The sequence below is a fragment of the Bos mutus genome, chromosome 22, assembly GCF_027580195.1.
Source record: "Bos mutus isolate GX-2022 chromosome 22, NWIPB_WYAK_1.1, whole genome shotgun sequence".
In the NCBI taxonomy this organism is placed as follows: Eukaryota; Metazoa; Chordata; class Mammalia; order Artiodactyla; family Bovidae; genus Bos; species Bos mutus.
In genome coordinates this window covers 14349280-14373821 of record NC_091638.1, presented here as the reverse complement: position 1 = coordinate 14373821, position 24542 = coordinate 14349280, and the positions used below count along the sequence as shown (strand labels likewise).

The 24542-nt window shown below is 41.7% G+C and overlaps 1 protein-coding gene across 3 annotated transcripts in view; it reads left to right on the top strand.

Annotated features, from left to right (window-relative positions):
* Positions 1–24542, top strand: part of ULK4 (unc-51 like kinase 4) — a 502164-nt gene that overhangs the window by 198658 nt on the left and 278964 nt on the right. For all 3 annotated transcript variants that reach the window (XR_011461930.1, XR_011461929.1, XM_070359559.1), the window contains exon 31: positions 24098–24146. Coding sequence is in view for 1 of the 3 variants with exons in the window: in XM_070359559.1 (XP_070215660.1) it covers positions 24098–24146 (49 nt within the window). In the remaining 2 variants the exon portion in view is untranslated. The remainder of the gene's footprint in view (positions 1–24097; positions 24147–24542) is intronic.

Sequence of the window (24542 nt, the reverse complement as noted above, 5' to 3'; positions counted from 1 at the left end):
GGATGAGCTGGCAGCAGGAGTAATATTGTAGGGCTTATTTTTGGTGGCATTCAGGGGCAAAAGCCTGGCAGGGGGCGATTCACTGAGGAGGCAATGATGGTGGAAACAGGGAGCATCAGTAATTCTAAAAAGAGTTTTGCTATGAAGCAGAGCTGAAAAATGGGGAGCTGAAGGGAAATTTGGTGTCAAAGCAGTTTTTGGCTTGTTCTGAATATTTTAGTGATGTTTCTCTGTTGATGAGGATGATCTAAGTGCAGGAGTTGATAAACTACAGTTTAGGGGCCAAATCCAGCCCACCTGCTTTTGTAAATAAAATATTATTAATAAAAACCCTGACGCTGCGAAAGATTGAGGGCAGGAGGATAAGGAGGCGACAGAGGATGAGATGGTTGGATGACATCACCGACTCAATGAACATGAGGTTGAGCAGACTCGCAGAGATGGTGAAGGACAGGGAGGCCTGGCGCGCTGCAGTCCATGGGGTCGCAAAGAGTCGGACATGACGGTGCGACTGAATGACAACAACAACAATAGCAGAACACAGGCCGCACTTATCCATTTGTTTATTGTTTGTGGCTGCTTTTGTGCTACAGTGGCAGAGTTGGGAAGTTTTGAAAGTATTTGCTTGTGTCCCTTTACTAGAATAGTTTCCCAACCGTCGATCTCGTAGTAAGGATGAAGAGGGTGAAGCAACAGAGTAAGCAATGCCTTGCTGGACTGATACTTGCCTCCTAGGGGGTAGCCCCTGGAGTGCCCCCTCAGGGACAGGGGTTAGAATCTCGTGCACAGGTTAATTGAGCTGGGGAGTTGGGCAGTGATGCTCTGTCTTTGGGATGCTTAAAATGAGACTTGAAGTGGTGCAGTTATCTGTCTAGAAACTGGGTACCTGACGTGGGGAGATTAGAAAAGAGTTTGAAAGTGTTGAGATCAGTGAATTGAGAGCTGAAGGTATTGACTTCTTATTTGGATAACTGGAAACTATGTTCTGTATTCCTATTTCTAGAGTATTTATAAAAACAATAGTAACACTGTACTAAACCTCCATGCTGTTTACATATTTCTCTTTGGGGCTGTTGTCATTTGTAACTATCCCTTTTCCCCCTGATTTAAGATAGAGAGTAAAATGGTAAATATTACTGTGATTATTACAATTTTCATTTTTATGAGTTCCTCTTTTTATACTTGCTTGATTCCCAGGGATGCATTGATAAAGAATCCACCTACTAATTCAGGAAATGCGGGTTCAGTCCTTGGGTCGGGAAGATCCCCTGCAGAAGGAAAGAGCCCTCCACTCTAGTATTCTTGCCTGGAGAATCCTCATGGACAGAGGAGCCTGGCAGATTACAGCCCATGGGGTCACAGAGAGTTGGATATGACTGAACACACACACACAAACACACTTTTCACACTTGCCTTTGAAAAATTAAGACATTATTTTCCCTATGAAAAATGTGTTACGTTCCCCATAATAGACTGTTGAATCGTGTTCAGAATTATTTATTCTTAGCTCCTTCAGATAGAACGGAGCTCAGTCCTCTCTCAAAACCTGCTGAGAGGTGTTTTTTAGCCTGGGCCTTCTGTCTAGAACAGACATCTTCTGTCTAGAAACATATCTTACCATAGAATGTTGGTTGAATCTCAGGTGTACTGTGCCCTTGGCTATGTTTTATCACCTGCTCATGACTTGCTCAGACTTAAGCATTTGAGACCAGTTTGGACCTGTGATTCTCCATGTCTTTTCTGGTGCAGCTTGACGCAATCCTTTAGTGGTGAACGGTGCATGCAGCCCATGGGTCGCTGGTCATCTCCGCCTCAGCTCTGCACTGTCAAGAGCCCTAGGCTTCCTCGGCCCCTGCTGCTGCTGCTAAGTCGCTTCAGTCGTGTCCAACTCTGGGCGACGCCATAGATGGCAGCCCACCAGCCTCCGCCGTCCCTGGGATTCTCCAGGCAAGAACACTGGAGTGGGCTGCCATTTCCTTCCCCAATGCATGAAAGTGAAAAGTGAAAGTGAAGTTGTTCAGTCGTGTCCGACTCTTAGCAACCCCATGGACAGCAGCCTTCCAGGCTCCTCCGTCCATGGGAGTTTCCAGGCAAGAGTACTGGAGTGGGGTGCCATTGCCTTCTCCGCCTCGGCCCCTAGACACAGCCAAAGACTGTTCTGCAGACTCTGTGGCCATTGTGGAGACGACACGACACACTATGAAGAGAGCTCTGCTCACATACCGCAGTTCTTTTAGCACAGGAGTCTAGCCTGGGCTATCAGAGCATATGCGAATTCTGTGCATTCCCAGCCTCCCGAGCAGTTCAACCTTGGTTCAGTGGCAGCCTCCTCAGGTCCGCAGTCATTATTAGGGAGTGGCTCAGCTGCACAGAGAACCTTTTCTGTGGGGTTTGTGCAGACCCTTTTGTATGTGCGTGTCCACAGTGACCTGTTCCAGCCCATTCTGTGAGGAGGCAGAAGCTTGAAGTGGCCTGTGTGCCAGTGAAATGAGGCCTTCCCTGTGCGTGGTTCCAGGGTGAGTGTGTCAGTGCCCGTGACTAGACAGCAGTCGTGGGCGTGGGTACGACCTACATCTCCAGTAACTTTCATGAGCCGTTGCCATCTAAACATTGATGTTCTTTGGTGGAACACTTGATCTTTCATGTATATACAGGGTGTGCTGTCAAAGCAGTCTACTATATTCTTTACCATAATCAACATTTTTCCATTTCTTTATCCAGCCACCACAGGCTGGGAATATTCTTTAAATGATTTGTTTATTTAACATCTTCATTTTAACTGGTTTGTTCAGGAATGTGTCAACATGACAGTTAAATTAGTTGCGTCAGACCAGAGTATTAATGTGTGGCACATTTATTTTGACTGATGCATTTATTTATCTTAGCTTGGCGGGAGTTTCCAACTCTTCTTATTGGCATCTTGGAGTTTTGACTCAATTTAATGCCTTTTTGTCATTTTGCACTTGTAGAGCAAACTTGTCTTGCTTTGCTGCTGCTGCTGCTAAGTCGCTTCGGTCGTGTCCGACTCTGTGCAACCCCATAGACAGCAGCCCATTAGGCTCCTCTGTCCCTGGGATTCTCCAGGCAAGAACACTGGAGTGGGTTGCCATTTCCTTCTCCAATGCATGAAAGTAAAAAGTGAAAGTGAGGTCACTCAGTTGTGTCCGACTCTTAGCGATCCCATGGACTGCAGCTACCAGACTCCTCCATCCATGGATTTTCCAGGCAAGAGTACTGGAGTGGGTGCCATTGCCTTCTCCGCGTCTTGCTTTAGATGGTGTTAAAATGTGGGCACAGAAAATAATGCCAGAAGGAGAAGATAATGTGGTCTGGCAATGAAGCACCCTATGGTGCCCTTATATTGATATTTCATATTTATACAGTTACTCGTTGTCTTTACAAATCACAGTTCATTTAGAAACCTTTACCTGGTTATTACAGCCAGCCAACCTTCATGGCATCCTAACTGTAGAAATAACAGCTTAATAAAGTCTCTTGATATGATCAGTGTACCTTCTAAAGTCTGAGAGAATCAGTCCCTTGATAATTTGGGGCAAGATTTAGCCTCACATTTCTACTGTCGCGTTTGTACTCTCTTCTGATGATTTCCCTCGTCGATGGACCATTTTAGAATTAACAGCGAACTTAGGCTGCACGCTTCTGGTTGTTGTTAATCTATTCTGGACGAAGCCAGGCATTGTCTGTGATTCCATCGCATACACCTGTAGCTGTCAGTCAACTCTGTAGAACAAAGTGATGCCCCTCCAAATGGAATGTAACTTGAGGCACAAAACAGACTCCTAATTCAGTTCTCTTGTCTCCACACCAAACTCTCTCTCATGTCAAGCCTTCTGATTTTATGTGATGACAGTTATTGGTCAGAATGTATTAGAGTGTTTGCTGTACAGACGGGGCCTTTGTCGTATAATTGAAGAGCACAAGAGCTGCCAGACTAAACAGTGGTCTGGATTTCCAATAATGTTCTGTGACTTCCTTGGCATGTTTTATCACCATCTCAAACATGTGTTATTACTTAGCAGTCTATGCCACAGTAGATTACAGAGGAAACAAACCCATGCAGTGAAGGGGACTAACACTGGTTCTTTAAGGAGATAAATGCCTTGTACCCTCAGAGCACAGTTTCTGTGTGTGCATCTCTCTCCTCTGCTTGGACTCATAAAACCTGCTTAAGCTAGCTGTTTACAGAGTCAACATAATGGTCAGCTTTTAGGGACAGATATCATCAGGTATCTTGAAATTCTAAAGAAGGGTGGGCCCAAAGGGCAAATGGACGAAGAACTTGAAAAGGCCATTTCTAACAATAAACGTGAAAAAGAGTTGCGCTCATTAGTAATCAAAGAAAATTCCACCACAATAATAAAAACATCACGTTGATAGAGTTTTTTAAAAATGTTAATAGCCCCTGTTCACAGACTAGTGAAACATGGACTGTCAAAAACTGGGTACATCTTTTGTGGCAGGCAAACTCCCAGTATGTGTTAAACCTTAAGTATAGCCTTTGATTCCACTCCTAGGAATTCCTCCTAACAGAAAATAGTAAGAGAGACACACAAATTCTTACATATAAGAATGTCCATTAAAGCATGATTTAAAACAGCAGCAACACTAATAGTAAAGACAGTTGGTATCTATTTTGACAGAGAGCTTTCCATGTACCAGACAGTGCTGGGTGCTTCACAGGCACAGCCTTATTTGCTTCTCAGCATCAGGAAGGGAAGCAGGCGGTGGTATCACTTGGGAGAAAAGTAATGTTTGCGGTTTCACACTTTCCTGGGAGCACAGAGCTAGGAGGATTGAATGAGAAGTTGAACTCATTTGACACAATCCCTTAACCACATTTTCCCCCCTAATGAATACTACCAAAAAGTGGAAAACAGGGGTCCATCAATAGAGGAATTCTAACAAGTAGGTTAGAAGAATATACAATAGAATATTGCTCAGCTATTAAAAAGAATGAAATAATGCCATTTGCAGTAACATGGATGGACCTAGAGATCAATATGGGGCTTCCCCGGTGGCTCAGTGGTAGAGAATCCACCTGCCAATGCAGGAGATGCAGGTTTGCTCCCTGGGTCAGGAAGATCTGCTGGAGGAGGAAATGGCAACCCACTCCAGTATTCTTGCCTGGGAAATCCCGTGGACAGAGGAACCTGGCGGGCTACAGTACATGGGATTGCGAAGAGTTGGACATGACTGAGCAACTAAACAACAGCAACAGAGAAGATCATATGCGGGGTCCAGCCCCGGTGGATCCAGGGAATTCGAAGCGGGGACAGCGTTGGCGAGATCAGGAAACAACTGCTTAATTAAACTAAGGATATAAAGAGTGGTGAAATAAGGATAGCTCAGTGAAGAAATTCAGTGAAGAAAAGAGGCTGAATAAAATTCCAAAGCAGGGAATTTACGTCACCTACGAAGGCTGCAGGCGTCCTCCCATTCTCCCGAAGGAGAGGAGACACTAAGGCCTCCCTGGTCAGATCTTAGAAGCCCAGGCAAAGTTAGTAGGCTTGACGAGCTTCCCCGCCTCAGAGGAAAAATTCAGCCAGAAGGTGAAAGAAAGAACGACATGGGGAGACCACATTTCGGTGAACAAAAGGACGTACTTTATTTTCCAAAGTAGTTTTATACCTTAAGTTGTGCATAGAGGATCATGGGGGAAGAGGTAGAGTCATGCAAGGACAGCAGTTCCTGATCCTAATCGAAGCCAGGCTTTCAAACTTATCATATGCAAAAGTTTAGGTGATTTACATCATCTTCTGGCCAGGAGGCCTGTTAACATTTTAAGAAACTTACTTTTTTCTAAAGGTGATTATTCTAAAGTCAGGCGCCAGTCTCCAAAAAGCATTGGATAAAGTTACATTCCTATAGGGCAAAGGTGAGGTGGGCTCAATAAAGAAAAGAATTAACTCAAGGGTCCAAGGTTATAAACATTGAGGCTACTACTTACATTTCTATACACCAATTATATCAATCAATACACTGCCAAGGACACAGCAGGTAAGGGATATGGAGACTTAGCAGCAAACATTGGCCCAACAAGTGAAAAACCCTTCACCAATACAATTTCTAATCAATCTTTTAACTACTCAAAGGAATTTGTATTTAGACAGTTTAGAACATCTCCTGCCTCTCACAGTTGGGAGGCTCTGAACAATCACATGTGGCCGGAAAAACCTATTCAGGCAGGCTAGAGGATTTCCAAAGGAATTTGTAGGTTGAAACACTGTCACACCCAGGAATTATTAACTGGAGCTGTAAGCTAACTCTTTTTTCAGAGAGAGGTAGTGGGGGACAGCCCCCTGTAAAGTCAGAGGTGTAGGTGAAAGCACAAAGCAGAAAGTAGGCAGACTCTGGTTTTGAGGGTAGATGCTCGAGAATTTCCAGGGAGACTCCTGAGGCTCCGGGAGTTGGTGATGAACAGGGAGTCCTGGCGTGCTGTGAATCATGGGGTTGCAAAGAGTCAGACACGACTGAGAGACTGATCTGATCTGATCTGATCCTGAGGCTCGATCCCACCTTTGTGTATGCCGAGCCTCCTCTCTCATGACCTTTGCCACGGGTGGAGTTCCTCAGGCCAGCTCCCGGCAATCATACTAAGTAAGCCAGACAGAGTAGTATTGTATGATATCACTTACATGTGAAATCTAAAAAATTGATTCAGATTAACTTACTTACGAAACAGAAAGAAACCCACAGGCATAGAAAAAACTTACGGTTACCAAAGGGGAAAGGATGAAGGATAAATTAAGAGTTTGGGATTTATAAAAACACACAATTTTATGTAAAATAGATAACCAGCAAGGACCTACTGTGTAGCATAGGGAACTATCCTCAGTATTTTGTAATAACCTGTAAGGGAAAAGAGTCTAAAAAGAATATATGTATGTATATATATGTATGTATGTATGTATGTATATATATATAACTGAGTCATTTTGCTATACACTGGAAATTAACACAACATTGTAAATCAACTGTCAGTTCAGCTCAGTCGCTCAATCGTGTCCGACTCTTTGCAACCCCATGAATTGCAGCACGCCAGGCCTCCCTGTCCATCACCGACTCCCGGAGTTCTCTCAAACTCACGTCCATCGAGTCCGTGATGGGATCCAGCCATCTCACCCTCTGTCATCCCCTTCTCCTCCTACCCCCAACCCCTCCCAGCATCAGAGTCTTTTCCAATGAGTCAACTCTTCGGATGAGGTGGCCAAAGCACTGGAGTTTCAGCTTTAGCATCATTCCTTCCAAAGAAATCCCAGGGCTGATCTCCTTCAGGATGGACTGGTTGGATCTCCTTGCAGTCCAAGGGACTCTCAAGAGTCTTCCCCAACACCACAGTTGAAAAGCATCAATTCTTCGACGATCAGCTTTCTTCACAGTCCAACTCTCACATCCATACATGACTATTCATAGCCTTGACCTTTGTTGGCAAAGTAACGTCTCTGCTTTTGAATATGCTATCTAGGTTGGTCATAACTTTTCTTCCAAGGAGTAAGCATCTTTTAATTTCATGGCTGCAGTCACCATCTGCCGTGATTTTGGAGCCCCCCAAAATAAAGTCTGACACTGTTTCCACTGTTTCCCCATCTATTTCCCAGGAAGTGATGGGACCGGATGCCATGATCTTCGTTTTCTGAATGTTGAGCTTTAAGCCAGCTTTTTCACTCTCCACTTTCACTTTCATCAAGAGGCTTTTAAGTTCCACTTCACTTTCTGCCATAAGGGTGGTGTCATCTGCATATCTGAGGTTATTGATACTTCTCCCGGCAATCTTGATTCCAGCTTGTGCTTCTTCCAGCCCAGCGTTTCTCATGATGTACTCTGCATATAAGTTAAATAAGCAGAGTGACAAAATACAGCCTTGATGAACTCCTTTTCCTATTTGGAACTGGTCTGTTGTTCCATGTCCAGTTCTAACTGTTGCTTCCTGACCTGCATACAGATTTCTTGAGAGGCAGGTCAGGTGGTCTAGTATTCCCATCTCTTTCAGAATTTTCCAAAGTTTATTGTGATCCACACAGTCAAAGGCTTTGGCATAGTCAATAAAGAAGAAATAGATGTTTTTCTGGAACTCTCTTTTTCAATGATCCAGCAGATGTTGGCAATTTCATCTCTGGTTCCTCTGCCTTTTCTAAAACCAGCTTGAACATCTGGAAGTTCACAGTTCATGTGTTGCTGAAGCCAGGCTTGGAGAATTTTGAGCATTACTTTACTAGCATGTGAGATGAGTACAATTGTGCAGTAGTTTGAACATTCTTTGGCATTGCCTTTCTTTGGGATCGGAATGAAAACTGACCTTTTCCAGTCCTGTGGCCACTGCTGAGTTTTCCAAATTTGCTGGCATATTGAGTGCAGCACTTTTATAGCATCATCTTTCAGGATTTTGAAATAGCTCAACTGGAATTCCATCACTTCCACTAGCTTTGCTCGTAGTGATGCTTTCTAAGGGCCACTTGACTTCACATCCCTATGGACGTGAGTTTGAGTGAACTCCTGGAGTTGGTGATGGACAGGGAGGCCTGGCGTGCTGCAATTCATGGGGTCGCAAAGATTCAGACACGACTGACGACTGAACTGAACTGAACTGAACTGACTTCACATTCCAGGATGTCTGGCTCTAGGTAAGTGATCACTCCATTGTGATTATCTTGGTCGTGAAGCTCTTTTTTGTACAGTTCTTCTGTGTATTCTTGCCACCTCTTCTTAATATCTTCTGCTTTTGTTAGGTCCATATCATTTCTGTCCTTTATCGAGCCCATCTTTGCATGAAATGTTCCCTTGGTATCTCTAATTTTCTTGAAGAGATCTCTAGTCTTTCCCATTCTGTTGTTTTCCTGTTTCTTTGCATTGATCGCTGAGGAAGGCTTTCTTATCTCTTCTTGCTATTCTTTGGAACTCTGCATTCAGATGCTTATATCTTTCCTTTTCTCCTTTGTTTTTGCTTCTCTTCTTTTCACAGCTATTTGTAAGGCCTCCCCAGACAGCCATTTTGCTTTTTTGCATTTCTTTTCCACTGTACTTCAATTAAAAAGGAAAAAGTTGACTCTAATAACAAACAAAAAAGAAAGGTATGTATATATGAGAACTAATATTTAATTGAACATGTGATGACATGGGAAATCTTTTTAATACTTTTTTTTTTTTTTTTAAATACATATTTTCATATTTATTGGGTAAATACTCAGGCATGGAATTGCTAGGTTACATGGTAACTGCACATTTACTTTATTAAAAAAAAAAAAAACAACTGACTTTTGCTTTATAAAAGTGGTTTTACATGTATTTCTTTACTTTATCCTTATTTTAGCTTTAAAAAAACCCAATGTATGTAGTATGACTTGACTTTTTCTCTTACCCTGTATTATGATGTAATACACCTAATGGTTTGTAAGAATAGGCAGATTCCATTTCTAATCCCAGATCCATCCTTGGCTTTGTGAATGACTGTGGGCAGACTGTTTCACTAGCTTAAGTGTCAATGTTTTCTTCTGTAAAATGGAGTCAGCTATGGTTATTAGATATCAAACCAGCCATGGCTGTCCAAGCAACACAAAGAACATGCACAAGAAATGGTAACTATTATTTTAAAGATGAAGTTGGTCCCATGTCTTATATGAATCCAAAAACAAGGAAATAATACATTAAAACTTATTAACGATTTTCTTATAGTGCTAACATTAGAATATTTTATTTGTAATGCTTTGCTATTCTCCCCAGTAGAACATTCAATGAATATGTTTTATGCCTCTGTATTTATATATTTTATGGAAATAATTTAATATGAATAGCTATAATTATTAAGGCTCTTGGTCATTTTGTATAATCAAGAAAAAGCATACAGTTCTTAAGTACATAGACACAGACTGGTGGTTCTATATAATATGAGTGACAATCTATAACCCATCTTACAGTTTTTGTGGTCTTACAGTTTTTGTGGTCAGCAGGATAGCCTTTGGTTCAGTGGTTTTAAATTCTCTCTGTTTTCATCTGTTAGCACCGGTATCATGGATTGATCTTCAAAGTAGCTCCTGAAATGAGCTTGGGGATCCTAAAATTACTCAGTGTAATCAAAGTACAACTTATAGGAACTGAGACTGAACTGAAAATCTGAACACCAAGAAGATGAAGCTATTCTTTTTGACTGTTTTCCATTTCACTCCCTTTGACGTCCTTACTTCCTACATCTGGTGAACTTTCAAGACTTCCAGATTTTCTTTTTTTTTGCCAGCTCTTTACTTATTGACATATTGGTGTTCCCTGGATGTCTGTCCTCACTCTTTCCAAATTTAACTCATCTTCTTGTCCAGACTAGCCTTTCCCTGAAACATTGTCTTAATATTATATCTTAGAGCAGCTGAAAATCATGAACTCTGAAATTAATTAGCTGTGTACCTTGCATAAGGTTCAATTCTAATGTCCTCCTCTGTACGGTTACTCATGCCCATCTCAAAGTGAGGATTAAGTAAGAGGTGAAGCCCTAAGCTCAGTGAGTTGTTGTATAGGAGCTTCTGCAGATGCAATTCCTTGCTGTGATGTTTGTTGTTCTTGTGGCGGTCATGGCGGTGGCCCCCAGGACAAATGAAGTACTGGAGTCATTCTGAACTTCTTTCTTCTTCTCTCTCTCTCCTGCATCAGATAGATTTTCTTTTCTTTTTTTAAAAAAATATTTATTTCTGAGTCTTTGTTGTGACATGGGGAGTCTCGTTTCCCGATTAGGGATCAAACCTGAACCCCCTGCATTTGGGAGCATGGAGTCTTAGCCCTTGGACCACCAGGGAATCCCCTGTATTTGACAGATTTTCAGGTCATGTTGATACAGCCTTGTTAATCTTTTCCTGTTTACTCCTGCTTTGGTTCTTATCACCTCTTGCGAGTCATCACTGGCAGCTAACTGCTCTTCCTGTTCCCAGTTCTTTTTGTGCTCCGCCCATCCTCTCGCTGTAGCCTGAATGATCATTGTAAAGATGTAAAGCTGGTGATGGCATCCTGTTGCCTAGTCCTTCTCTTAGTGGCACCCAGTCACCCAGAGCAGGGACATGAGCTGACTCATCAAACTTCTGCGAAAGGCCAGATAGTAAGCATTTTAGGCATCACCCGCCATGTGGTCTCTGCTGCAGCCACTCAGCTGTCACTGTAGTGTAAAGGCTGCTGCAGACAGGGTATAAAGGGATGAGCACGGCTGTGTTCCAATAAAACGTTATGGGAGTTGAAATTTGAATTTCATGCAATTGTCATATGTCATAAAATCTTCTTCTGATTTTTTTCCAACCATTTCAAAACCTGACAAGTAATCGTAGCTCGTGGGCCACACAGATACTGGCAGGTGGCAGGGTTTGGTCTGCAGGCTGAAGTTTACCAAATAAGTTAAGCTCACCAGCACAGATAACAAGATCTGCAGTCAGCCCTGGTTTAGTCCTCCAGCCTGATCTTGCGCTGCCTTCTCTTTACTTCTTCCACTTATGCGGTAAACTTGCCTTTTCTGTGTCCTTAAGGAGCCATCCTGTTTTTGCTTTCTCTCATGCTATTCCCTTTGCCCAGGGCACAGCTCATTCTTGTCTGTCCTGTCTCCCCTTCTGCTCCATCCTTCATTCACTGTTGATCAATAACCTACTCCTTTTTCAGAGTTCAGCTGAAGCAGTCCTTACTCTGTGCAGTGCGGATACTGATCTAAGCTGCCGAGGTTTGTGTCTCAGCCCCACTTCTTGTCACTCGACCATTTCTTTGTGTCTTAGTTTCTCATTTTTTTAAAAAAAAGGATTTAGTCAACACCATCATCCCTATGGTTTCTCTTTGTTAGAATCCACTGAGCTAGCACATGGGAAGCACTGGAAATCATAGTTATTGAGCCGTCCACAATTACTCTGCACCTCAGATAGACGAGACGATTTCTCTGATCCCTTCTGTACCCTTTATAGCCATCTCTCATAGCACTTCTAACACTTGACGTAGCTCTTAGTGTGTTGTATTCAGTAATGATAGGCACTCAGTAATGTTTGTTGAGTGAGAGCAAGAAAAGGGAGAAATCTTAGCCTGACTTCAAGTAGATTCGAAAAAGATCTCTTGTTACTGAGTAACAGGACAAAAAGGAGCCATAGAAAATAAGCAGGTTTATGAAATTGAAAATAAAATTTAAAATATCTCATCTACAATTGGTGTTTTTAAAAAAATATTCATTTATTTGACTGCACCAGGTCTTAGTTTCCACACACGGAATCTTGCATGTGGCATGAGCGGTCTAATTTCCTGACCAGGGATCAAACCCAGGTCCCCTGCGTTGGGAGCACAGAGTCTTAGCTACTGGGCCACCAGGGAAGTCCCTGCAAGTGCTACTTTTAGTGTTGAGCTCATGTCCGTAAGAGGAAAGAAATGCTGTCCACATAACATACAGTCTAGTGATTCTGTTAGGAACTTGTGTCCCAGCCTGACCTCTTACTGACTGCGTTTCTTTCTGTTCATTGTATTTGCCAGTTTGGTGCAAGGATGAACATGCTTCTTAGCCGTAGCTTCAATATATGTGGAGCTGTGGGACCAATACAGAACTTTGTCTTGAGGAGAGTGCCAAGGATGCAGTGAATTATTAGATCAAGAAGGCCAGCTGCAGAGCCACGGAGTTCAGAAAGAAAGAGGGTGAGGGCTCAGGACCCAGCACAGGAAGCGCGGGGCTGTGTGGGGAGGCGGGGCCGAAGCCCTTGGCTGGTTAACAAGAGCATCATCGCCTGTGTAGGGACGGTTCCTGTAAGGCCACAGACGAAACGGGACTATGGCTAGAATTAGGAGAAGTTAGAGATGTCTTGTCAGTCATTCCATACACTGCATGGAGAGCCTCTGGACTGCTGCTTTTCCTTTTCACCTTTCGTACTATCTGTTATTGAAGCGTTCTGTGCCTAGATTCATTCAACAGGTGTGGATTTTCACAGGGCTGTATTGGGCATCTATTGAGATAATAGAAAAGCATTTTGCAAACTTGCTAATGTAGTGTTCTTCTTTTTCCACCTAAAATCTCCTTTCTGTTGGAAAACATTTGCTTTTTTACATAACCAAAGTGTCTCTTAACTGAACTTTGTGTCTTTCTCATGCTATTTTAGGCAATGGGAGATTTTGGTACTTCAGAGGCACATTCTGGTATGGCTTGTGTGCTCGTTTAATTCTCACACTTTCTCAGCAAATGAAGCAGTCGGCTTTATAACTTGGATTAAATTGTTTTTATATTGTATATGTTTTGGGATTGCTGGGGTGCAGATTTCTTCTGGGAAGAAGTGTGATGCCTGTTCCATGGAGGATTGTGACCAAGTCTGAAATTCTCTGTTGTAAAGCTGCTAAAATCTTAATCCTGCCTTTTTGGGTTGCTGGGGAAATAAGTCTTTATATATGTGTCCTTTTATTGGGAAGGCTTCTGCAGTTCTCTGTAAGGCAATTAGCAAGCATTGCAAGCAAGGGCAAACATTTCAAGGAGAAACATCATAAATTTTCTTGCTTTCAAGATAGACATAATATTATGCCATAACTAAATATTATGAAACCATTTCCTTTTGAAGGTGATTCACTGAACTGATAATTTGAAATTCAGCTAATGTTAGAGACTTTTTATTTAAAATGACTGTTGTTGGCCCACTTAGCTGGTAAATTATGTAAGCCATAAGAAACAAAAAAAGCTTTGTTTGTAGTCTCGTGCTCAGTTGTGAACAAATATGAAATCTAAAACTCGTACCCAGTGTTGTTGGAAAGCTAACCAATGTCCAGCATCTATTTTGAGGTTTGTACACAAGTTGGTCAGAAGCAGCTTATTCAAAGAACCAAATCTGAATTATGTTTTTTTAAAAAAAGGAGGTGGGGTAAGATGGAACTGAGGTGGAGGCAAGGTCAGGTCTGTAATGGGCAGAATTCTAAGATAAGCTTCAAGGCTCCAAGCCCATCTTCTCCCAGTTATTCAGTTAAAAGACTAATTTATTGCTGCTGTGAGGGGATATTGCAGATGTCATTAAGGTCCCAAACTAGTTGACCTTAAAATACGGAGATCATTTCTGGTGGACCTGACTAATCATATGAGCCATTTAAATCTGACCTAGAGGTCAGAGACATATCAGTTAGAGAAATCTGAAGCTTGAGAAGGATTTTACATGGAGGAGATTCCCCATTGCTGGTTTTAGAGATGGAAGGGGCCACATGACAAGAAATGAGAATGGCCTCAGGAACCTGAGAGGGATCCCTGGCTGATGGCCAACAAGGAAATAGGGACTTGGGTCCTACAACTGCAAGGAACTGAATTCTGTCAGTAGTAAGATTGAAATTGGACCCCTTCTACCCTCCAATTGAGAACTTAACCCAGTTGGCATCTTGATTCTAGACCTTTGATACCCTGAGTAGATAACCCAGCCATGCTGAACTAGACTTCTGACCTACAGACCTTTGAGCTAGTCAGTAGGTGTGTTTTAAGCCATGAATTTTATGGTAATATGTTATGCACCAACTGACAGCTAATCCGAGGCCTCAGTCATGTCTCCGTTGCATCACTGCAGTAGCGTATTAACTGGTCTGTCTGGTTCTGCATTGGTGTTACTCAAATTATCTGGTGAAGAAACAGGTTTTGAAATTTCAGCATGCTGCAGCCCCACACCACGCCCATGGCAGACTGTGTTTTATAAAGATGGCTGCACAAGCATCTCCTGCCCCGTGCTCTTCTGTTACATGACAGTGCCTCTCCTCCTCCAGATGGCTCTAGTTCCCTCCACCTGAATCTGGGCTGGACTTTTAACCTCTTACTGTTTTCAAGTGATGCTCTATGTTCCAAGGTTCAGCTACAAAAGGTCATGCAGTTTCAGCCTGGTTCTCTCGGAAGGCTCCTGCTTGGCACTCAGCTGCCACGCTGTGAGAGGCAACGCCACGTGGACAGGGCAGTACTGGGTGATCCAGTCAACAGAATTAACAGCCTTCCTTGAGTCATCCCAGCCCAGATACCAGACATGTGAATAGAGAAGCCTTCGGATAATTACAGTCTCTAAGCTGGTCTACTCAACCCCAGCCTTTGTGTCTCCCCAGCTGAGGCCTCAAACACTGGGGACAAAGATAGGTCATCCCCAGTGTGCCCTGTCCAGATTTCACCACCCACAGAAGCCATGGACGTGACAAAGTAGTCATTGCTTTCTGATGCTGCATTTGGGGTTGGTTTGTTCAGTAGCAGCAGATAGCTGGAATAAACATTTTTCTAAAATGCCATGAAAGTGAAATTTAAAAAAACCAACCCAGAATATGAGCAGAAATCAAATAGTGTCAGTTCTATGCTACTCTGTTGGTCTAAGCACTTTCAAACCTGCCAAGATTCAAAAAGAGAGGACACAGACCCCACTTTTAAGAGAGAGGAGACTGGAAGACTTCAGGAGCCATTAAAAAAGAAAAGCCTTTACATTTTGAGATAAATTTAGCCTTGTGGAAAAGTTACAAAAATGTTGCAGAAGATGTCCATATATCCTTCACCCGGCCTCCCCTAGTGGTAACATCTTATGGAGCCATAGTACAACTTTCAAGACCAGGAAATGAGCATTGATAGACTGTTGTTCAGTTGCTCAGGCGTGTCCGACTCTTTGTAACCCCATGGACTGCAGCATGCCAGGCTTCTCTGTCCTTCACCATCTCTGGAGCTTGCTCATACTTAATGTCCATTGAGTCGGTGATTAAATTGTTTTAATTTAATCCAACCATCGTGTCCTCTGTCGTCCCCTTCTCCTTCTGCCTTCAGTCTTTCCCAGCAGCAGGGTCTTTTAAATGAGTTGGCTCTTCGCATCAGGGGCCAAGTTTTGGAGCTTCAGCTTCAGTCCTTCCAGTGAATATTCAGGGTTGATTTCCTTTAGGATTGACTGGTTTGATCTCCTTGTAGTCCAAGGGACTCTCAAGAGTGTTCTCCAACACCACAGCTCAAAAACATCAGTTCTTCAGTACTCAACCTTCCTTGTTGTCCAACCCTCACATTCATACATGACTATTGGAAAAGCTACTGGAAAAACCAGTAGTTTTTTTTTTTTACTATGCTTTGACTATACGGACCTTTGTTGGCAAAGTGATGTCTCTGCTTTTTAATACACTGTCTAGGTTTGTCACAGCTTTTCTTCCAAGGAGAAACATCTTTCACTGTCAGCTAATCTGCAGATTTTACTCCAGTTTTGCCAGTTTTCCCAGTACTGTCCTTTCTCTGGTCCCAGGTCCAATCTAGGACCCCACACTGCATTTAGTTTTGACTTCTTCTTAGTCTGCTGCAATCTGGGGCAGTTCTCACCCTTCTGTTGTCTTTTTGAAAAAGATTTTTTTGTTTGTCTGTTTTAATTGTAGGATAATCACAACATTCTAATGGTTTTACCATACATCAGTATGAATCGGCCATAGGTATGCTTTTGTCCTCTCCCTCCTGAACCCCCCTCCCATCTCCCTCCCCACCCTGTCACTTCTGGTTGTCCCAGAGCACTGCCCTCCGTTATACATCAGACGTGCACTGGTTATCTGTTTTACTGTGAAGAGGAACTAAAAAGCCTCTTGATGAAAGTGAAAGAGGAGAGTGAAAAAAAATGGCTTAAAGCTCAACATTCAGAAAACGAAGATCATGGCATCTGGTCTCATCACTTCGTGGGAAATAGATGGGGAAACAGTGGAAACAGTGTCAGACTTTATTTTTTGGGGCTCCAAAATCACTGCAGATGGTGACTGCAGCCATGAAATTAAAAGACGCTTACTCCTTGGAAGGAAAGTTATGACCAACGTAGATAGCATATTGAAAAGCAGAGACATTACTTTGTCAACAAAGGTCCATCTAGTCAAGGCTATGGTTTTTCCACTGGTCATGTATGGATGTGAGAGTTGGACTGTGAAGAAAGCTGAGCAACGAAGAATTGATGCTTTTGAACTGTGGTGTTGGAGAAGACTCTTGAGAGTCCCTTGGACTGTAAGGAGATCCAACCAGTCCATCCTAAAGCAGATTAGTCCTGGGTGTTCTTTGGAAGGAATGATGCTAAAGCTGAAACTCCAGTACTTGGCCACCTCATGGGAAGAGTTGACTCATTGGAAAAGACTCTGATGCTGGGAGGGGTTGGGGGTAGGAGGAGAAGGGGACGATAGAGGATGAGATGGCTGGATGGCATCATGGACTTGATGGACGTGAGTTTGAGTGAACTCCGGGAGCTGGTGATGGACAGGGAGGCCTGGCTTGCTGCGATTCATGGGGTTGCAAAGAGTCAGACATGACTGAGTAACTGAACTGAACTGAGTCCATTTCTTTCAATGCTATTCTCTCAAATCATCCCATTGTCTCCTTCACACAGATGTATAGAGCAGACCTTCTGTTGTCTTTCATGACTAACACTTTCGACATATATGAGTGGTTATTTTGTAAGATGCCTCTCACATTTGCTTGAATTTTTCATGGTTAGATTAGTGTTGTGCATTTTTCACAAGCATACCCCAGAAGTGAGGCTGTGCCTTCCTTGATGCATGATACCAGGGTGTATATGACGTCGGTATGTCTGACTCCTGGTGATGTGAATGTGCTCCCTGGGGAAGGTGGTTTCTGCCAGGATGCCCCACTGTAAGCGTCTCATGGACAGGTCCTGTGATGCAGATGTTGTTTGTCATCATGTGCTGGTGGGGCCATGTTTTGAAACTGCCATAAAGTTTAAATTTATCATCAGGTCTAACATAAAAATGTAATCTTTCCAGTTTCTGTCACTATATTGTCATAGATCTGTGGCTGTTGGCAGGCTGGCTCTGGCCTGCAGACCATTCTTTGAGGAGCGATGTTCTAGCTTGCACTCCTTCACCAGTTCCTTTTTCCTGTTACTGTCAGATTGGAGTTTTAATAACAAATCCAACTGTGTCCTTCAGCTTAAAATCCGTTGGAGGCTTCCCATCCTTTCAGGGTGAAAGCCACACTTGCAAGCATGACAGTTATGTTGTTTCTTTACTGATTAGCCTTCTCTGATTCTCTTCACCACCATCTCCAGGTAAGCACACCAGTCTCCACACACTGTAACTGGCCACTCCCCTGTCTTTCAAGGCTCATGATCACCTGCTTTCAGTCGTCTGGGCTCCTCACTAAGTTCTCCCCATGTCTAGTCACCTGTACCCTGTGCATGTATCTCTGATGGAAGTTGAGTTTTGTTTTCTTGTTTGGTTATGTATCTGTCAAGCTGTTTACAATGTTTTCATTGAGATATAGTTGATTTACAATGTTGTGTTGCAGGTGTACAGCAAAGTGACTCAGTTTTACATATACATATAGTCAATTCTTTTAAGATTCTTTTCCCACATAGGTCAGTACAGAGTACTGAGTATAGTTCCCTGTGCCGTACAGTAGTTCCTTGTTATCTATTTTGTATGTAGTTGTGTGTATATGTCGATCCCAATTCCCAATTTACCCTCCCATTCCCCCCGTTAACCATAAGATTGTTTTCTACATCTGTAACTCAATTTCTGTTTTGTAAATAAGTGCATTTGTACCATTCTTGCAGATTCCACATTTAAGTGCTATTATACGATATCTGTTTGTCAGATATTTGTCAAGCCATTTGACTTGACTGAGCTTGAAGGCCTTGATTTTGAGCTGTAAGATTAGCTCATGACAAGGGTTCAAAAGTGTTAATCATAACCTGACATAGTATCCAGGAAGAAGAAACGTCCCCAGTACTAAGAGCTTTATGACTAGACAGATTCCAGAACTGCAGAGACGGCGGAGAAGCCTTTGGGGAGCACATTGTTCCTGAAGGGCGGGATTGACTGGTGAGGACTGTGGCTGTAGGCTCATGGCCCTTCTTCACATGTGCTGTCCCCACCCTGGGAGCAGATTAAAGCCTTCAAGTGAGGAAGTGAACTCAAGACAGTGTAACTCGATGGATAGACCCCCATGCTTCTGTAGACACGTGGTATCACTTTTGGAGGCCGCTTTTCTCACCTGTATAACTGAGCAAAAAGCAGGTGGAGATCCTCTGCCTGCTTTTATTCTTTAAAAAAGAAAAAAAAAAAGAAAAGCTTTTTTTTTTTTTTTTTAACAAAAAGCTAATAATAGTTTGAAATTCAACCCAACCTACTGCTGTATCTCTCTGAACAGAACTAGAGTGATCTCCCTGTACCAGTTTTCCCTACCTAAGTTGCCCCTAGTCTTTTGTATCTAAATATTGCTAGTTTATATTTAGCCCTCTTTTCAAAGTATATGAAAAGTAATTGTGCCAGAAAATAGAGAAAACCAAGGCCACCTTGACTCCATAGGTCACTCAATAACTTTACCTCAAAAGCCATTGTTTTTTCTTACATCAAAAGTGTTGACCTATTATTTAAAGTATGAATCCTTTTGGTTATCATTTAGCTTGGTTTGTGATAAAATTTTCTTGTAAATTTGTGCTTATGGCTTCCATAGTTCGATCTCAACCAAGTATTTTTCAGAATTTAAATATATGGTATTTTAAATGAGTCATCAAACATCAGTAAATACTTTAAAATTTTTATTGATACATAATTTATCAATTAATAAAATAATTCATTAATTAAAAATTAAAACATTTTCCCAACACCAATGGCAACATTTGCTTTAAGAACAGGGGGGGAGTTAGAATTCCAAATAATATAGCCTAAAGATTTTCACAAGTTCATTTAAAATTTTCTAATGCAAACAGTACCTGTTTTGTTAATAACATGAACCACAGATATACAAAAATCCCAGTGAATCTCCTGAAACAAACTTTGTAAGGAAAATTCTTTCATCATACACACTCTTATCATTAATTACACCATTAGGGGAAAAATATCCTCCCTCCCTAACTAAAAAAAAAAAAAACAAAAAACCCAGCGTAAAGTAGTCCCAGGAATGGAATTTAGAAATGGCAGTATATTCAACTTAATCATCTGGAATTACTTAAACACAGTGTGCTTAGATGGCTAACATAAAGAAAGAAAAGTTTACTACAGTTAATAACTTCACAATCCTTTGAAGATGTGGGATAATTTCAAAAAGATCTCTACTTTGTTTTTGGTTTAGAAAATTCAGATAAATCTTGCCCTTCCTGTCCTCAGGCTGTCCATAAGCCATAGCATTTTCATTCTTTTCAATTTTAGGAAATAACAGACTCATGTAGTAAAATGATCCTGGTCATTTAAATCATGGGGGTCAACCACAACAGAGCCCCCAAATAAGGTCGCCTTTTGCATCATGATTTTCCAAAGTCTAGTATAATGATTTAAGACTTTCTGCCTGAATAATTCCCTGAGAATCAGCCACATCCGTATTGTTCAGAGGTAAGCCTCATCCTCCCTGGTCTACAGAGGCCCGAGCCCTGGGGCTGCTCCCCGGAATACCAAGTCAGAGGAGGAGCAGTCCATTATTCAGAGCACATAAAGGGTTTGGTCATTTGAGAACTGAGCTACTAATTGGACCAGTGGTGATATGAAAGGAGATGCGTTAAGTAAGCAGACCCAGTTTTTAAAATCGAAATTTAAGAACATATTAAAAACTAAGGTCTCTGAAGCAGCCTGGAATCTGTGGATTTCAGATGTTTTTTATACAACTCACAATAAAACAAACTGTATTTTAGGTCACTACCCAGCCCACATATAAGTGAAATAAAAATGCCACAGAAACAATAGTATGTGTGATACCTTTAGATATCTGTTTTATTATTTTAAATGTAAGAAAATGCTAGTCAGTACTCATCGCCCACTTATCGGTCCCTTCCCACAGTCTGGAAAACTGATGCATTTTAGATAGTTGTAAGTGTTTGCAGCCATCCCTGTCCCGTACCTGTTTTAGCATTCTTTTGGGATTACATGTGAGGTTAGTTCATGGGTCACAGAAAATGTCATAGAAAAAAAATTTTTTTTCACTAAAAGTGATTTTTTTTTAACCTTGAGTTCGCTTTTAATTTTCCAGACGTGGCTCTAAATGATGTGTTAGTCAGATCAAAGAACAAAATTGTTCTGGTTGATTGTGTTCAGAAGAATGTAAGGATCGAACTGTTAGAACTTTAAAAGTCTTAAGAGGTAGTGGAGATCAGCCTGCTTGTTATGCAGAGACTTGGAGATGAACTAGTTTCAATTTTTAAGACTGAATTAAGGTCATTTGTGTAGTCATAGGACAGTAGTGGCAAAGAACCTGCCTGCTAATGCAGGAGATACAAGAGACAGGAATTTGATCGCTGGGTCTGGAAGATCCCCTGGAGGAGAGCATGGAAACCCACTCCAGTATTCTTGCCTGGCGAATACCATGGACAGAGGAGCCTGGAGGGCTACATAGGGTCTCAGAGAGTCGGACACGACTGAAGCAACGCAGCATGCACACATGTTGGTAATAGAAGGTATTTTAAAATACCATCATAAAAAGTCTGGCATTGTGAGTGTCTGCTTCTGGATCTGAATGTTAGAGTAGGGCTGTGATGCAGGGAGCTGTCCCTCCTTGGTACCACTGAGGAAGCAGTGGTACCTGTGTCCCTGTGACATTTTTGGCTTTTGGTTGCTAGGGCAACCAAACTCAGAAATGTATGTGCCTGGCTCTTTTAGGCCTGGGCCTGATAAGAGTATATATCACGAAAATTTCAGAAGACCAATTTAGGAAATGGTGAGGTTAATATCTAGGAAACAAGGAAGAGGAATAAGGATGTGTTGACCTCAAGTTGCATTTGGTCCTGAGTTTGTGCATTTCCTGTCCTACCCACTCATGGTATAAGGAGGTCCATCTTCATTCCTGAGCCTGCAGTTGCCCAGAAAAGTGAGAGAATGTCAATGAATTTAATCAGATCAGATCAGATCAGATCAGTCGCTCAGTCGTGTCCCCATGAATTTTTGTGACCCCATGAATCGCAGCACGCCAGGCCTCCCTGTCCATCACCATCTCCCGGAGTTCACCCTGACTCAACGTCCATCGAGTCAGTGATGCCATCCAGCCATCTCATCCTCTGTCGTCCCCTTCTCCTCCTACCCCCAATCCCTCCCAGCATCAGAGTCTTTTCCAATGAGTCAACTCTTCAAGTGAGGTGGCCAAAGTACTGGAGTTTCAGCTTTAGCATCATTCCTTCCAAAGAAATCCCAGGGCTGATCTCCTTCAGAATGGACTGGTTGGATCTCCTTGCAGTCCAAGGGACTCTCAACAGTCTTCTCCAACACCACACTTCAAAAGCATCAATTCTTCGGCGCTCAGCCTTCTTTACAGTCCAACTCTCACATCCATACATGACCACTGGAAAAACCATAGCCTTGACTAGACGAACATTTGTTGGCAAAGTAATGTCTCTGCTTTTGAATATGCTATCTAGGTTGGTCATAACTTTCCTTCCGAGGAGTAAGCGTCTTTTAATTTCATGGCTGCAATCACCATCTGCAGTGATTTTGGAGCCCAGAAAACTAAAGTCTGACACTGTTTCCACTGTTTCCCCATCTATTTCCCATGAAGTGATGGGACCGGATGCCATGATCTTCGTTTTCTGAATGTTGAGCTTTAAGCCAACTTTTTCATTCTCCTCTTTCACTTTCATCAAGAGGCTTTTGAGTTCCTCTTCACTTTCTGCCATAAGGGTGGTGTTATCTGCATATCTGAGGTTATTGATATTTCTCCCGGCAATCTTGATTCCAGCTTGTGCTTCTTCCAGCCCAGCATTTCTCATGATGTACTCTGCATATAAGTTAAATAAGCAGGGTGACAATATACAGCCTTGACGTACTCCTTTTCCTATTTGGAACCAGTCTGTTGTTCCATGTCCAGTTCTAACTCTTGTTTCCTGACCTGCATACAGATTCTCAAGAGGCAGGTCAGGTGGTCTGGTATTCCTATCTCTTTCAGAATTTTCCATAGTTTATTGTGATCCACACAGTCAAACTTTGCCCCTCTGATCTATCGAGACTATAGAAAATAATCACGTTTATTTTTGCTAGATACTGAGCTAGAGCTTTCTAAGTGTGTCTGTCTTTGGGGATTCACCCTGTAGCTCGCTTTTCCTTAACAGATATTTGTAAAACAGTGTGATTTTTTTTTTTTTTTGCTAGTCTCATAGGCTTTTCTTTTATCAATGTAGTATTATAGACAAACAAGCTCCAGGGAGGCCAGATGATAAATTCCCTTTCTATCCACCTGACATCCTCTGTGAAATAGACAAACAGCCCATACCTACAGCGAAAGGAATATGCTTGTCTTAAGCTCTGTGGTTTATCCTACAAAGTAAATTCTAGTCAAGTTAAGGAATTTTATTTTCTTTTCAAACTGAAGGAGGATCAACAAATTATAGTTTATGGGCCTAATATGGGAAACTGGCCGTTTTTGTAAATAAAATTTTATTGGAACACAGCCATGCTTATTAATTTATAGATTATTTATACCTACCTTTATAGTATTGTGACAGAGGTAATTGTTGCTATAGAGACTGTGTGGCCTGCGAAGCCTAGAATATTTACTATTTGGCCCTTTACAGAGAAAGTTCTCTGACCCTTGGACTAAAGGAATATTTAGAGATTGAAGTATTGTTCTTAAAAAACTATCCCTTTTGAATAAAGGCTATTTTCCCTTAAATTGCTTGGAGAAAGTCTTCTGTTACAAATAGATAACAGCTTATAACTAGGTTTGATGAAAGTGCCTAGAAGCTATTGTGTGATTGGTGTCTACTGTTTTTAAAGTTAAAGATCATTAAACATCACTGTACATTAAATCATTAATGTTGAGAAAATAACTAATGAGGTATATAGGAAAGATTACAGTGTGGCAAACTTATAATTTAACTACATGAAGGATAGGTTACATTATTTCAGCTGGCATTGCCTATTTTGATAGTCTTTGTAATAATTGTGAATTTTTAATACTTTTTTTTACAAATATATATATATCTGTTTGAGGTTTTGCCTGCTGCAGATCAGTGAGGCAAAGCTAATAGTCATTCGAAAAGAAGCCTCACATTTCTTGCGTTTAGAGGTAATTCAGTGTATTAAAATGAGTATTTAATCATACTATTCCTCAGTCACAGAATTTCAGCAGTAAAGCATGGGGCTGCAGTGCTCCATATCAGGGCAGCAGTTTAAATAATTTTAAAAATCATTATTAATAAATTATCTTTGCATTTTTTTTTAACAGACTTGTAGAAGACAGCAAACTGATCCCACGCATTTTTGAAGTAATTCTGGTAAGAGAAGAAATGTTTGTCTGAAATTCAAGTGACAAATTTAAACATTTTTAAAGTTTTGGGCACGTTGTTTGGTTGGGTGGCCTGCACAGCAGGATTGTATTTCCATGGTGTCACTTAACCTTATTGGGCCTCAGTTTCCTTGTCTGAGCTCTTGTCTAGCTCTGAGGATTGTACAGGGATATTGTTTAATTATCTGCCATCTTTCTGGAAATCCTTGACATTTTATTTCTATTAAGTTAAAAATTACATTATCTACTATAGAAAGATATATGTAGAAGTATGCTGGGAAGGATGAAGGCAGGAGGAGAAGGGGATGACAGAGGATGAGATGGTTGGATAGCATCACTGACTCAATGAACACGAGTTTGAGCAAGCTCCAGGCAATGGTGAATA